At 35.5% G+C, this 15,348-nt stretch overlaps 1 protein-coding gene across 1 annotated transcript in view; it reads left to right on the top strand.

Moving 5' to 3' along the window:
* The first annotated feature begins 1,066 nt into the window (after window positions 1-1,066).
* LOC113507748 (zinc transporter ZIP11-like) overlaps window positions 1,067-15,348 on the top strand; it is a 36,925-nt gene continuing 22,643 nt past the window's right edge. The window contains exons 1-4 of the mRNA XM_026890694.1: window positions 1,067-1,363; window positions 1,454-1,688; window positions 4,072-4,259; window positions 5,204-5,397. Coding sequence (XP_026746495.1) covers window positions 1,256-1,363; window positions 1,454-1,688; window positions 4,072-4,259; window positions 5,204-5,397 — 725 coding nt within the window. The 5' untranslated portion in view covers window positions 1,067-1,255. The remainder of the gene's footprint in view (window positions 1,364-1,453; window positions 1,689-4,071; window positions 4,260-5,203; window positions 5,398-15,348) is intronic.

Raw genomic sequence — 15,348 nt, 5'->3', positions numbered from 1 at the left:
TAAGAGTTATAAGCGATAAATGAGTATGATTTTGCTATTGGTGACATGCTGTTCGGAGAAAGGTTAGATCTCACTTACAGTTGACCTGATGGCTGATGGTAAACAGTGGTAGCTTAAACTATTAATAAGCCAACCAAATTATTATAAGGCTTTGGGTATGATACTCATAGCTAGCCACCTATCTTTCCAACCTTATAAAATTAATCACTCTTACCAGTTACTGGAAGTAAAATTAGACGTCGAATCACAGGGACAGTAATTATGTACCTATAATATCTGAATTTCTCAGGGTAGGCACATGACCTTTCCCTCCACTAATTATTTTAAATCTATCTGTAATATGACTCCTTAAATAAATTAATATTAAACACAATATCAATATCCAAATGTGTCAACCTGATACTTTTAGGCACTCTCAACATACCTAATATCAAATATCAGTCAGGATCGTAACAAAAATCATGTAGGTACTTATATGACCTTATAAAGTCATGTCATCTAACCGACCCTTCGGCATAAGAGTCATTGCCCTTTCTTTCAAATAATAGATACCTACTATATTAGTAAATACCTACTATTTCCGTGCGTTTCATTGAATAGAAGTATTGTGTTGAAAGCCAATTGACGAGTACTTTCGTTAAAATAATGTTCTATGAATCTTGCTAAAACATAAAATGGTTTGGCGAATGTCGGGCCGCATGCTCTTCTTTGACTTAAAGTCAGACTTTGAGATTTGATTTGAGATGTTCTAAAGTTTTGAAAATAGAAACTACAATTTTATATCAAAGCGGGTAACTATTAGTTATATATATTATTAATAATTGATAATAGTGACTATGGTGTATTCAGTGGTCGTATTGTCATTCATTGAAAAACGAAAAAAACGTTCGCAATCTAACAAACAATTTTTATAACATTTATTTTATCTCTAACAAGCTAAGGTTCAAGCGTGGTCTCTTTATAATTTGAAGATTGAAAAACATAATAATGAGTATTTAAAACTCAAGGATTTTTATGCTGGCAGCACTCATCCGTAGTGTCATATTTTATCTGTAAAATTCTGACAGACACAAGGTCACTACTACGTACGATAAAAACATGTGGAATGTATAAAAAGATTTAAGTAAGTCGTGACTCTTGTCGATAATATGATGGTGAAGTTTGTGTTACTTTAAGGAGCATTGTGCAAATATAATGTTTATGTGATAAAGAGTACTTAACTTGAAATCATTTACTTAGGAATATATTATACAAAATGATAGAGGGATACGGTGCTGTTACCCAAGCCCTTTTAGGGACTCTTTTTACATGGGGTTTAACTGCTATTGGGGCCGGCTGTGTGTTTTTTATCAGAGGAAAACATGTAAGTTTGTTTGGTATATCAGTTTCGATGTATTCAAACTTGGGGAACTTCCAAATAGACTTTAATTTGTTTGTTTTTATTTTTTTGTAGAGGAAATTACTTGACGTGTCATTGGGTTTCGCTGCGGGTGTGATGACCGCAGCGTCATACTGGTCTCTGCTAGAGCCAGCTATTAGCATGTGTAAAAGTTCAAGTAATTATGGATCTGAGGGGCAGTATGCATTTTTACCAGTTGCATTTGGATTCCTGTTTGGAGCTGTGTTTGTTTTTGGAACTGACAAGTTCCTGGATTACTTAGGAATAAACTCGACCAACATGATGATTAGTGAGTACATTATTTTACATTGTTTATTTTTTAAAGTAATTCCTTGTTATAAAACTAAATTAACTGAAAACCATGAAAAATATCTGAATTTTCTCAGGCAATTAGAACTACTTTGTTAAGTGTTACTATTTTGTATATCATTAACAATATATTTATTTGAGTATATTTCTATTTTGATATTTCTGGCATTTCATATTTTTCTAAGTCTAAAAGCCTGCAAGATTAGTCTAAAAACTTTTAAATTATCTAAATTGTACATGAATAATAGCTCATATTTAATTTTATCGCTAAATAATAGCTTTTGAGAAGGTGTTAAAATATTAAGTTAATAATGATGAAAGAAATTCATTTATTTGCATACCACATAAAAATTTTGATATCAAACAATCAAGACTGGAATGTATAAAATAATTACAAAAAAAAATGCTACTGAAAAAAATATTTATTTTCAAATCAACAAGTCATTTTTACTTAATTAATATCTATATATTATATTAGGATACATAAATATATATTATATTAGGATATATTACTTAATTAATATCATAAACATTCTGTAATAAATTCTTATTATCATTGCCAGACTTTATTAATTTATGTTCAATTATTTGATGAATGAGCTATTGAAATGAGAGAAATGTATGGATACAATCATTGCTGTAGTGATAGCTTTTATTACTATTGATGTATGCGACTATACTGAATATGGATCATTAAATCAAATATAAATAATCATATAGTATAACTCTGTCCATAGTGTGTAGGAATCTCTCCTACACACTATGGACAGAGTTATACTATAAGACTTAGATTAAGAACACTTTCAGTTCCAGTTTTGAGTGGTTAAGATGTTTTAATTATACTGGGTAGTAGAATTTTGAAATTATTTGATCCAAAATAATAATCTGACTTTTTAATTCATATTATAATAATATTTTTTGTTATTTATTTCTTTCATTATTGATAGCTAAAAACAATGTTTGAGCTGCTTATTCCTAATCACAATTTTTGCTACAATATTTTTTTAGATGTTTTAGTCTCTTACATTTTTATAAATAATAATTATGTTAATTTGTTTTAAAATAGTTTTTTCTTTTTGTTAAGAGTAACATTGTTTATCTTAACAGCGCTTTACAAAAATTGGCAAAAGAGTATATTAGCAATTCAATAAAACTTGGCGAGTGTGACTCTGAGGGATTCCGACGGCTCCAATACAAGTTTATTATTCTGCAAACTATTCCTTAACTGTAATTTAGATTTCGTTATTTGTTGTAGTAGGGATAACAGATGTACATCAACTGTGAAAATTTCAACTATAACAGTTCATGAGATGGAGCTTAGAAATATTACATTTTCTCATTTCATTTTAATATTTTTATCATTTCAATATCAGACTATCAAACACAAAAAAATTCAAGGCCACATACATGATAGCATTTTCTAAGACAAGGTAAATTTTTTGACAAAATCCACAGCTAAGAATTAAACAGTTCTTCACATTCAATACTTAACCAATACTGGTTTAACAGATGTCAATGATGTTCCTTATTTTTATGGAAATTTATTGGAAACCACAAAATTTTAATGCTATTTTAACACAAGTTTGTATTCTAGGAAGTATTTAATTAAAAACCTTGTTTATAGTCGCGTATTTGTTATCTTATACTCACCGTGCCTTTTCGATTATGTGCTCTCATTCTTACTTATAGGATTTGAATGTTATCTTGATGATATCTGAGAGACTTAGCTACTACAGCAAGTAAAATACATATTTAACATAATAATATACAAATTATAGTATGTATATTATGTCTAAACTCAATGGTGTTTCGTTATCATGTTTTACAAACAAGCTATTTATTTTATTTATGTAGGATTATATAACTTTAGTTAGCACTAAATACAGGCGTAATGTAATAGTGACTTACTTAACTTAATTACTTAGATGCACGTGAACAAATTAAATGCCTTGAGAGTTAGTACTTTTATGATAAAGTATATAATTGTAAGAACATGTTCAAAACCACGATTGCAGAGAGTTAAACAAAGGAAAACGATAACAAACTAAATGAGTAGGTACTTGTATGCAAATGTTATCAATAAGATGCATACGTTTTGTAAATATTTTTAATTAATAGCAATTCTTCACATTTTGATTTGTATTTCAGCTTACCTTGAACTATCAAACATAGAAAGTGTGTTGTAATGAATTCAAATTCTACTTCTAATCAACTCATTGAATGACATAATCCTTCAATTTTATCGCATTTAAAACTCTAAATTACATATTATCCTTATCCATATCTTTATCACAATTATCGTAAATAAGTTAACTGAATAAATTAAACGTTTGTGATCTAATCTTAACGATGTAACGTTTCAGCGATAACGAAAAGTAAAGATTCTAAGGAGAAATTGGAAGACCTGGAGATGATGACAGCTCTGAACAGGCGGCCGTCGAATCCGACCAGCGTGGTCACCATGGAGCAGCCCGCCGACTTCGCGGACTGTATCAGCAACCAGCACACTGCGCAGCGCCGCAGAGGACATCACCACTCACATCACTCGCTGGTCCGTCACTATACCATGCTATTTCATACATATGCTTAAAAGACATACAGACACAAATGTTATGCAACTTGTTATTGATCTACATTGGAGGGGTTGACTGATATAATATTTACATAAACAGATTTAAAGCGACTTAATTCGTTTAAAGTTGTTTACATAAATCTTTTTAAGTGTTTCTTATGCAAGCTAGGCAATTCGACAACAATTCGTCTTTTATAAGTCGCACTGAGAACTTAGGTAAAAACGTACACTTCAAATTAAGTTAGACGTGTTGAAACTCTTTCCTAGATGCAAAAGTCTAGTCTGGTTACAAAAGATCCTACTGAAAACAAAATAAATTAATGCGTGGTTAGTGAAACAATTTTAAAATATGCATTTTATGAGTAACTATAATAGTGATTAGTTTCAGTACTAACCATTAATTTTGTACTGGTTTATGACAAGTTTTAAATTTAGTCACGACAACCTTATCTGGTACCCTGGTACTGGTTATATAATATTGCCGTATTCTTAACCTTTTCGACTACATAAGTAACACGCAATAAACATCGAGTCTATCCAATATTTATTGTTTGGTCCAAATTTTTTTTATACTTGCGCCTCAATATAAAGGCTTGATAGAAAACGAGGTCGTAGACGGTAGGAACGTTATACATTATTGTAAAAATAAATATAAACATAATAAATATTGTACACTGGCTGTTACCCGCTCGAATGTCGGCTATTGCTGGAAAAACATTACCCTCTTTTCCCGACGCAAAAGGATTAGCGCACGTGGTCCTCCAAGGTGTCACTTACCTTCTTGCCAAATTTCATCGAAATCGGTCTATCAGTTTGAGTTTCAATGGTAACAAACATACACAGTCACGTACTTTGGTTACATTTAAAATATTAGTGTGAGGAATCAACGGTTTGCCGTACTTATAAATTAATATATATTTCAGAAAGTGGGTGAGAATGGTGAAGGTGACCGTCGTGATAGCGTCACGCGGTCGCTAGAAGCGCGGCAGTCGCAGTGGAAGCGAATCATGCTCCTCGTTGTGGCGATCACCGTGCACAACATACCTGAGGGGCTCGCCGTCGGAGTCTCGTTCGGAGCCGCCGGTTCATCGGACGAGGCGTCCTTCCACACGGCTAGGTAAGTAACAGGCTATTTATATAACTATTGAAAAAACCTCACACATAAGGAAAAAAAGTCAATATATCAACCTTATTTGAATTTTGTACCCACAGCGCCATCTACCGGTGCGGCTTTAAATTATCAACCTCGTTGATGAATTTGCATTCTAAAAGCAAAATCTAAACATGCTTCCATCTAGCGGGATCCACAGTAACTTATATCACTCGTTGTGCTCTTGCGTCAAGTAGACGTTTGTAGAATATTTTAGTTCTATTTAAAGTGGTATAGGTGTCGCTACTAGTAACGAAAATATTTTAGTTAATGTGATAGGTAAAATAAGGTATCAAAAGGAACTTCATAAAGAGATAACCATGCCTTGACAGACTGTTTTTTATTAAAGTGATGCATTTGGTTTTTTTTGTATTCAAATGTAACTTCTACGTATTTAAGTCTCTATCGAAACAAACCAATGTTAGTACATCATCGATTCCTAAAAATCGATTGTGTTGTGTAACTGTTCTTTCAAACGACATTTCGTAGTCATGGCACTTGATATTCAATACTTCTTGGAAATTATGTTTATTTAACGGCTTATATTGTGAGCCGTGTTAATTCTGCTAGCAAATTATTCTATAAATACTTAAATAGGATAAATACCTACGTATATGTGCTGTCCGCCATTTTGTTACGTCAGAAGAAGGAACGCGAGGCACCGTTGCGGCGGCGGCTGCGCAAGCATTTCATTGATAAGTTGCGGGCGCGAGCGGGATGCAGCTAGCCGTCTACGGCTGCACTATGGCTTGTGCATCAGACCCGCTAGCCGAGGTTAACAATACAAGCTTGCGCCAACTTTACTCTAATTTATTGCGATCTTAAACATCAAATACGTACCTATCTAGACCGGTGCTTTTATTAGTCGAGTTTGTCACTGATCTGTATTTAGTTTTTTCAAACTATAAATAAATACAATTTCGTATAAGATAAACATCGTCGAGAATTGTCTCGTTTCGACTCAACGAATGTTTGGCATGAGTCGTCACACGCCTACTTGCCTTTTGGCATGAGGATTGCAATTTAAATTAAAGTAATATTGCCAATTCATTATGAAACTTTTGTGTCTCGTTTATGTTAACGCCTTTTGTCCCTATGCTGTTTTTTGTATGTCTTGATCATTAAGGTATAAATTACTGCTGACTCTAGCTCTGTAGAAATCAGTCGAGCTTCAGACTGATATCGCAGTTATGGGTGTTAGGTTAGGTCCCTCCAAGTTTAGATTAAGCGAAGCAATGAAATGCAAAGCCACGGTGTTGGCAACGTCGTTCATTTGTAGTTGCGTCGAGTGGAGCCAAATCGCGTGGCCGCGGGGGCATCGACCGGCGCGCCGGCGCAGACGTTGCCGTCACCGCCGCCGAAACTGCCCGATGAAACTATTTCACTGAAAAATTCGGCGGCGCGCGCCGTATCATTGAAGTCAACCTTGGCGATTTGTCGCGTCGTCTATACTGACGCGTGGGTGCCTCTCGAGCATATTCATAACTGTTAAATATTGGCACCTCTCACTAATGTACGCGACGCTACCGATGTCTTCGAAAGATTCCAACTACTCTCATTTGTTACAGTTTCCCAGAATGTTTGGTAAATTCATCGTTGATGTCTATTACGGTCTATGATACTATTTTTGTCAGTGTTTATGGACACTCATAAAAAAAAATCAGTCCAAGGAATTACCCATATTAATTTCGTTTGTTATTGCTAACACTTATAATTTTTGGACAAACATAAACTATTGATGACAGATTTTAAAATTCACCAAAATTCTTTTTGATAGAATTGATTTTAGAAGTATTAAACTAGATGAAAGAATGCGATTTGTGTAAGTCTGCGCGCGAAGAAGTTCAGTTGGTCCGAGCGCTCCGCGTAATGGCAGGTAACGAGGCTTCGAGATACCACTCAACGATTCCTTTGTTCCCGCTTGTTATGCAGATTGCCCTCCCTCTTATTACGCTTATAATTGCGCTTTCTTTAACGATCTAACGTTTATTTATTTTTTGTACTTTTTTACAATAATATTATTGACCCCAATGAACTGTTGTTTATATTGTATAACAGTAGACATCGTTACTTGTAACATTTGTCTTCCATGGTAAAATTAATTTCTTGATAGCTGATAAGTACCTAGGAGGTTGTCACAATGGGTAGTATGGAAACTCAAAATGTAGGGCTGATCTAAACGGAAAGCCAGTTGGATTTATGTACTGTTAATGTAATTGACAGCTGCCTTTACAAACCTTTCGTAAAGTGCATGTTCAAGTAGATGAAAATACTACTCAAGGCCCGATTAAAAAAATTAAACGTTATCCATCACTTGATATTTTCATAAATAATCCGTATGAAAAGTGTGAGCGGTCGTTCATTACGATGGCAAGCGATAAGGCGTTGGATTTAACACCGTAGTTGGTGTGGGTAATCACGTATAGGTATTCGGGCGCAGAGCGCGGTGTGCCTGCAGGTCCGGGGCGAGGCGAGACGGGGGGCGCGCGGGAGGGGTGGCGCCCGCGCATAATGGGAGTCGGCAAGCGCTTTGTATCCGCCGCTGTTATTATGCAGATTAACACCGCCGGGAATTTGTTCAAATATCGTAACAAGCGCTCCTCCCGGCGCCGGCGCCGTTCGCAGCGCCGTAATTTACGATTCAAGCCTCGGGAATGTGTCGGCGTTCGCTCCTTCCACGGATACAGAGCTGTTTTGTCGATTTTATATTACCTCCTCCTTGCCAGAAAACGCCTTAACACGCTTCATATCTGATTAAACCTCATTTTAATTTTCACCTTTTGGCCGTTAACTTTCTGGTTTAATAAACATTAAAGTGTTTGTAATATCGTGTATCACCTTCCTCCTCTAAATAATGATAGAGTATACTACTTCGTAGTTATATTATTAGAAATATTCATTCATGTAAAGCTTTTAAAAATATTTATAGCGAACTTGTCAATTATTATTTTTAAAATATTAATGTCTATAGTTAGTTTTACTATAAAGTTACAAAAATATATTTCTTCATTATTTACTTACGTACGTTACTCATCAAATCGTGTAATTTTGAGCATGAACTCTCAAATTTGCGACAAAATGTTTCTGCGCATGATTCCTTCTATTAGATGTAAAGCAGTATATTTCAAGGAGTTTGAAAGTTCTGAGGTTGTGATTAAAGTTTACAAAGTCCATAAATAATGTTTGGCGCGGCGGTCGGTCGGGGGTGACGCGCGGGGCGGGCTGAGCGCCGCATTCCTGCGGAGCCTCCGACCCACCGCGTCCCGGCTCCTGCCGCTTTCCCTATTATAACCAATGCTATCTAAATACAACAACACACTACTTACATTACCTACAGCACTTCTTTCACTTCACTATCGCATACTTCCATTAATCGTAGTTGATTTTTATAGTATTTTGTTGGCTGTTGATTAACTAGGAAAACTTTGCAGGAAAATGGTAGCTAGGAAAACTTTTTTTTTCAAGTAAAATTTAATGGAGATCGCAAAACGTGTTACCATTAGGTAATTTCTAAGTTGCGAAACACTAAAATCGATTACGTTACGACTTTTTTATCTCATTAAGTTTCAAGTAGTCTGCTTGACAAATATATTAATAGAATGAAAGCAAATTATAATCGAGATCACCTTAGTTCCGTGCGACTTACAAGATCTTAGTACCATTTAAGTCGAGCTTATATCACGTTTCAAAAGAAGAATTTTTAAAATGGAGTAAAAAATTGAATTTTCCTTTTGGCTTTCAGTTTTGTTTGTGCTCTCATTGGTAATATTATTCAAATCAAATCTAATTTTTTAACGCCAGTAAGGTAAAGAAAGGGGGAGGTCTTTGTCCAGCAATAGCATCAGAAACAGGATGTACATATAAAAAAATAAAATTTCCCTATTTTCTTAAGGTTTTAATACGATACTAAACGATTTTCAGAAAAAAAAAACCAATTTGATCCGCAGCGGGCTTGGTTTCGGTTTCACCTGATTCTAAAAATCGATTTAAATTTGAATTTATCTTTCGAACGAAGCGCCACACACCATTAATCTTACGCCGTTCACAACCGCGTCGCTTAAAAGGTAGAGTCTTGTAGTTGGCTCACTTTTTTTGCGCATTGTGCAAGTACCATTCTAGTGTTAGTAAAATGATACTATTTCATTGAAAGACGTCGCGTTGGACTTACTGGGCTCGTTTCGGTAAAATGTGCGAAGGCAGTAGGGCCGGACGTTGCACTTGTTTTACGCACGCGCGCACCGTGTGGTGCATGACCCCATTGGAATGTACCACGTGCACTAGCCAATGGAATGCGCAACTGTTTGCTTTTTCATTTTTTCTCCGCCGCAACAAACAATACCTTTTCATACTATTTCATAACGAATTCTTTTCTAACGCGATACTTTCTAAAACAGTGTTCGCCTATACGTATTAATATATTTTTTTTTAGAATAGACTTAGTTTTTACTTTTAAAAGCTGGAAGATTAAAAAAGAATAGAATTTAGATTATTTCAACAATATTGTTTTGCCGCGTCTATAACCTATCCTAAAAGTTTCAATATGGATTGATATTTTTTATTTATAATTGGAACCTGCAGTTAAAGCTTGAGTATCAGCTATTAGAATTATATTGATCAGTCTCGGTTAGCATGGACTTGCAGTTAAAATATTTCTTCTTGTAAAATTGGCGCTCTTTATGACAGCGCCAAGAATTCACCGTAAAATTGTAATCCGAAACACTATTCCCAAAACAACGGGGCTTAAATCGGAATGCATGTCTAGCGTAATGTGAAATTTTGTAACAATGTGTGACGTAACGCCAGATTTTTATATTTTGGCTCTTAGCAGCTTTGAAGGGTCCCGTAACGATGTAGTTTTCTCAAAATAGTTGGGTTCAGTAAACGTTGCCCTCAATCGTAAAGTGAGCGATATGAGGCGGAAGTGTGCGCGAGACGTCGGAAAGCGCCTTAACGGAAGATGCGCTCGCGCCAATGATGCTCTATATGAGCTTTTACGATTTCCTGCCGGCCGTCGCCGCCGCCCGCTCGCCGCCCGCCGGACATTCGGCTCCTGAACTAAAACTGCTCGTCCAAGCACCGACTGATGTTTGTTTTGCTTCCATCCTAAATGTTTTTCTGTATGATACCTATTCGTTAACATTTGCAATATTATGTTTACAAGCATTTATTACTTTGCTCTTCAATTATTTATTGTTTTCATTATCCTAACATTTTAATTCCGGCTCTTTAAATATCTAATCAATCTCAACACACGATACCTTCAGCAAGGGCGTCGCCAAGGGGGGGCAGGAAGGGGCAGCTGCCCCCCCCTAGAGATTCTAAAAAACTTGCCAAATATCACGCAACCAAAGTCCTAAGTATTTGACTAGATTCGCTTGAAGTTCAAGCCTTGAACAATCATTCCCATGCGTTGAAACACGAATGAATTCACCAATTCCACTCTTAAGAGCCATTTCACAAAATGATTGCGCTCAAGTTTAGGTAAAAGAGTGCGTCATTGTCTATGTGTGCGTAGCGAATCACACGAATGCAATATAAACAGTGTAACATCAGTAACATGAGAGTCAAGACCGACGAAACAATCTTGAGCCGTTATTGTAATATGTTTTGGTAAAAATTATAGATTATGAAAAATTGAATATTTTATTTAGCGTAATGCGTTTACACATTACGCTAAATAAAATAAACAAAGAAACACTGATAGGTATTATGTAAAATATTTATAGCGAATGATACTTATAAAAAAATGGTTAAATAGAACACGGGGTGGATGTACAATGGGGCCGGTGTTTCCTTGTCGTCTACGTCGGATCAGATACAAAAGTGCTACCCTCTTCCATGCGGTTTAGACAGTTTCTCATTCTAAAATGCTAAAAAAATAACTATTAATTTCCGATATCTACGTATAAATCAATGTTAAATAGAAAAAAAGAGTATAAAAATAAATATATTTTACCAGACAACTGATATACCGACTTAATTATTGCAAACAATTAATAAAAAAATATATATAATTATTTTACAAAAAAAAACACATCTTAACAATATGTGAAAACAAACAAAATCTAACTTACGAAAAAAAAAATACAAAGCGGATCAGAATTATGTGGTCGTAGTATAATATTCACTTTATTTCGTGAGCGCTCGTAAATCGGGACGACGGAAAAAATTGCACGGGTCCTTCCACGACGGGCGCTCGCGCCGTTCTGATCGGTACACACTTACGTTTAGTAATTTATTGTGATTTAGACTGATGTTCAAATTGATATTTTGACAAAATTTATGCAAATATTGTCAAAATAACTATAGGGTTCGATTTTCTAAAGAACATAAATTATTTTGGAATAATTTTATTTTCACAATTACTTCGTATTTCAACTAAAAAACACGTTTAAAAAACAAAATAAAAGTGAAAAATTGGTCGAAGAATTTATTTTTTTACTCATTAATGGTAATAAAATTCAGGAATCTATTTCATTAAGCGACTACAAAAATACATGTCTGACCCTGTATGTATTTTTTTAAACATGGTTTAAAAAATGGTTTGGCCATGATGAGTGTGCACCGAAAACTTATACATGGAAACTTACAAGATTTTAATAATAAAGTGGTCGAGAAGTTTACAATGAATCCCCGAAAATTATATTTTAATTAACCTAATATAAACAAACAACGACCATTATAATATTAAAATCTGATAATTAAACAAAATACGCTGTACGCTGTACACTTATTCAAATTCAAACTCCTTTTTATTCTATTTTTCTAATAAATATTATTATAACTTATTTACAAGTTTTTTATTGCATAGTCAAGAGCTCGTGCTCCTGTAGCTTTACACATTGGACTCTGTACTGTCACAGAATACCTACAATTCATACCTACTTTTCTCATTCATAGAGAATGAGAAAAGTATGAATTGTAGTAAGTAAAGTCAACTTGCCCCCCCCTGCGCCATCGGCTGGCGACGCCCTTGACCTTCAGTATCTTGATGTAAATAATTATAACGAAGCTTGCTGCATATAACGTTCGCAATATGTTCTAGCCCGTTTCGTGCTAACATTGCACAGTGCACTTGATCATGAATTACATAAATTCATTGCAGTTTCTTACGCGGCATTGTTTAACTGAATCAATTAGTTGGTGGTTGGTGCGCGGGCGCCGGACGTCAGGCACGCACGCGCATGCGTTATGCTGCCCGCGCCCGCGTCACACGCCAATCTAATTGCCTATTAAACACACCGGTAACAAACAATTTATACTCTAGCATACAAGCATGACGTTACGAAAGTATTCTTTTTTTTTAGATATGTTATGTTACTCAACCAAAAAACGTTTATTTTATTACACTGTCAAAATAAAAGAACGAGAAATCAGTAAGTCACGACGAATGTAAATGCAGCGCCAATGCTGTCGTGTCGCGCACTCGCGCCCGGCTAAGGCGACTGGAACAGGAAAATCCGCAACTATTCTTATTATATGAATAAGTAATTATTTACTGCAGATATGCATGAGTCATTATTGTTTACCATCTTGGACCGGTTCTCTTCATATACACAATTTTTCCAAGTATGGTATGAATAAGTTGTATGATTATTCAGAGTTATTGGTATAAAATAAGCCTTTAGATAACTTAATGATGTTAGTGCTTGCCATCTTTGGTAATATGAATGGATGAATCACTTAAAGAAATATGCACATTGCTACAATAAATTCGAAAACCATTACGTTCTTACGTATTTTATGTACTATGTTCTCTATTCTAAGTACAAAAAACATTGTATTGAAATAATGCTATGGAAAAACAGACTATTGGCATTTGAAAAAACAAGTTAGTAGAAATTGTTGCGATTTAATTACTAAGATATTTTGGCACAGATAGGCACAATGCTTAGGTATGGATTTATTGATTCACACCAGTGTTTGTAGTAATTAGTAGGAGGCAGTGAAAATTGTTCATCAATATAATTTAATCGAATGTCGATGATGATGGTGTAGGCGTGCAAGCAGCCGGTGGCGCCTGTGTCACCCGCGGTCCTCGGACACGCACGTGGGCGTAATGACGTGTCCCATTCATAATTCACCTGTTCAACATGCGAACGATTACCTTCGCGCGATTATCGGTAAAACGCGGTGCTGACTAACGACGAAGGCTCGCTAGGAATGCTGCACCGCCGAAGGAAATCCGCAATGGCGCCTTCGCTCCTACCTACATACTCTGTATAGCTAGTCTCGTACTCGTCAGATACCAATGCATATTTCTCAGTTATGACATCATATTCGTTTGCATAGGTGATGTGATCGACAAAGGGCCCTGACATGAACGTTACGAAATTAGGTTTGTAAATTGTCTCTGTCTCACGATAACGCACCTAGAAGGTGGGAACATTTTACATATTAGGAACACGAAGACTAGGTAAATGGTGCATATCGGATTTTCTTAGTTTACATGTAAATGACTGATAGTCTAAACTCCGTGAGCAACCAAGCACATACGTAGACATTTTACGTATGAAAGAACAAATGAAATTCAAGATAATTGCGAACGCTATCTGCACGTTAAGTGTAAGAGACAGCTTTTTATAATTGTGTGAATACCGTGTCGCGGTATGCACTAGTCTCAATATATTGTAGAGCATTAGTCTTGTCGTCTGAGAGCATTCGAGTATTTATAAATGAGTCTGAACAGAAATAATCCCTGCACTCGTAGGTAACACGAGTTTTGTTTTGGCGAGACATCCTCATCTCGTTCACGGACAGGGAGACGAGACGACCTTATTTTTGAATTAGAATGCGGCTGTGTTTACATTTTTCTCCTTATTGTGACATTTTTGGCAACAATCCAGGTTGTGATATAAAATAAACTGCCCATCACACATAGTTTAAAGTGCAACCCACAGACAATACGTTTGAAGTGGTCACTTATTTTAATAAGCTTTAATTATGCTATTATGTTAAGTAGATAACTGCACTTGAAGCCAAGTTAAATTAAATAAATCTTTGAAAGGCTGGCAGTTGTCATTTGTTTAAAAAATATCTCCAATCTGCTGTTCAAGATTCAATAGATTCGTGAGCCGTTACCAAAGATTACAGAATTTGCTTGGTAGGTTGTTGGATGTACCTTGCCATTTAAAACAGCATTAATTAGCCTAAAAATATTATTTGGAGAGTCACAAAACGGAAACAGTTTCTTAGAAGAAAGTCTCATTGTTCATTTTGCTCCTATTTTTAGAATTCTCGCTATTGTATTGTGTACCTATGTTTATAGGCGGATGTGACTAAGCGTAACTGTATCGGAGCGACAATACTCTATTCTTGTATTGCTCGACGTTTCATGTTTCTAGATATTTGGAGCTGCTAAAAATTCTTGTCTAGTCCTTTTGGATGTTTACATCATTCACTCTTCCCGTAATTTTTCTTTTACTTGTCGTGTTGGGTTGACACCACAAAGGTTTCTTTTTCTACAGAAATAAGTTAAACGGAATAGTTTTTTTGTCGAAATTATCAAGAGCTTAGAATTGCCCATTTTAACTTGTGTAGTTTTGTGTCATATTGTATATTGTAGTTTTATTGCATTCATTGTCTATTAACAAAATACAATACCAACGTAACTGTTAGCCAATGAGGTAGGTAATGCTGGATATTGTTTGGCTGCCAACTATTGTTTACGTAACAAAGTTTATTGCATATAAAACGGTAAAGCAGACAAATCCTTATAGGCTAGGTGCAGTGCGTGCGGTCCGGACACACACAAAGAATTAACGGTAACGCACCGCACCACCTGACTTGACAAACAACCTGTTTTCTCACAGGAAACCAGCGATCGATCAAATCACACCGCTAGAGTATGCAAACAGATGCATCGGTAGATACTGCGCCGAAAGGATATTCTCCCAGTGAGTGACAGGGACACTGATA

The sequence above is a fragment of the Trichoplusia ni genome, unplaced genomic scaffold (genome assembly GCF_003590095.1).
Source record: "Trichoplusia ni isolate ovarian cell line Hi5 unplaced genomic scaffold, tn1 tig00003119, whole genome shotgun sequence".
Taxonomy (NCBI): domain Eukaryota; kingdom Metazoa; phylum Arthropoda; class Insecta; order Lepidoptera; family Noctuidae; genus Trichoplusia; species Trichoplusia ni.
This window is presented reverse-complemented; position numbering and strand designations above follow the sequence as displayed.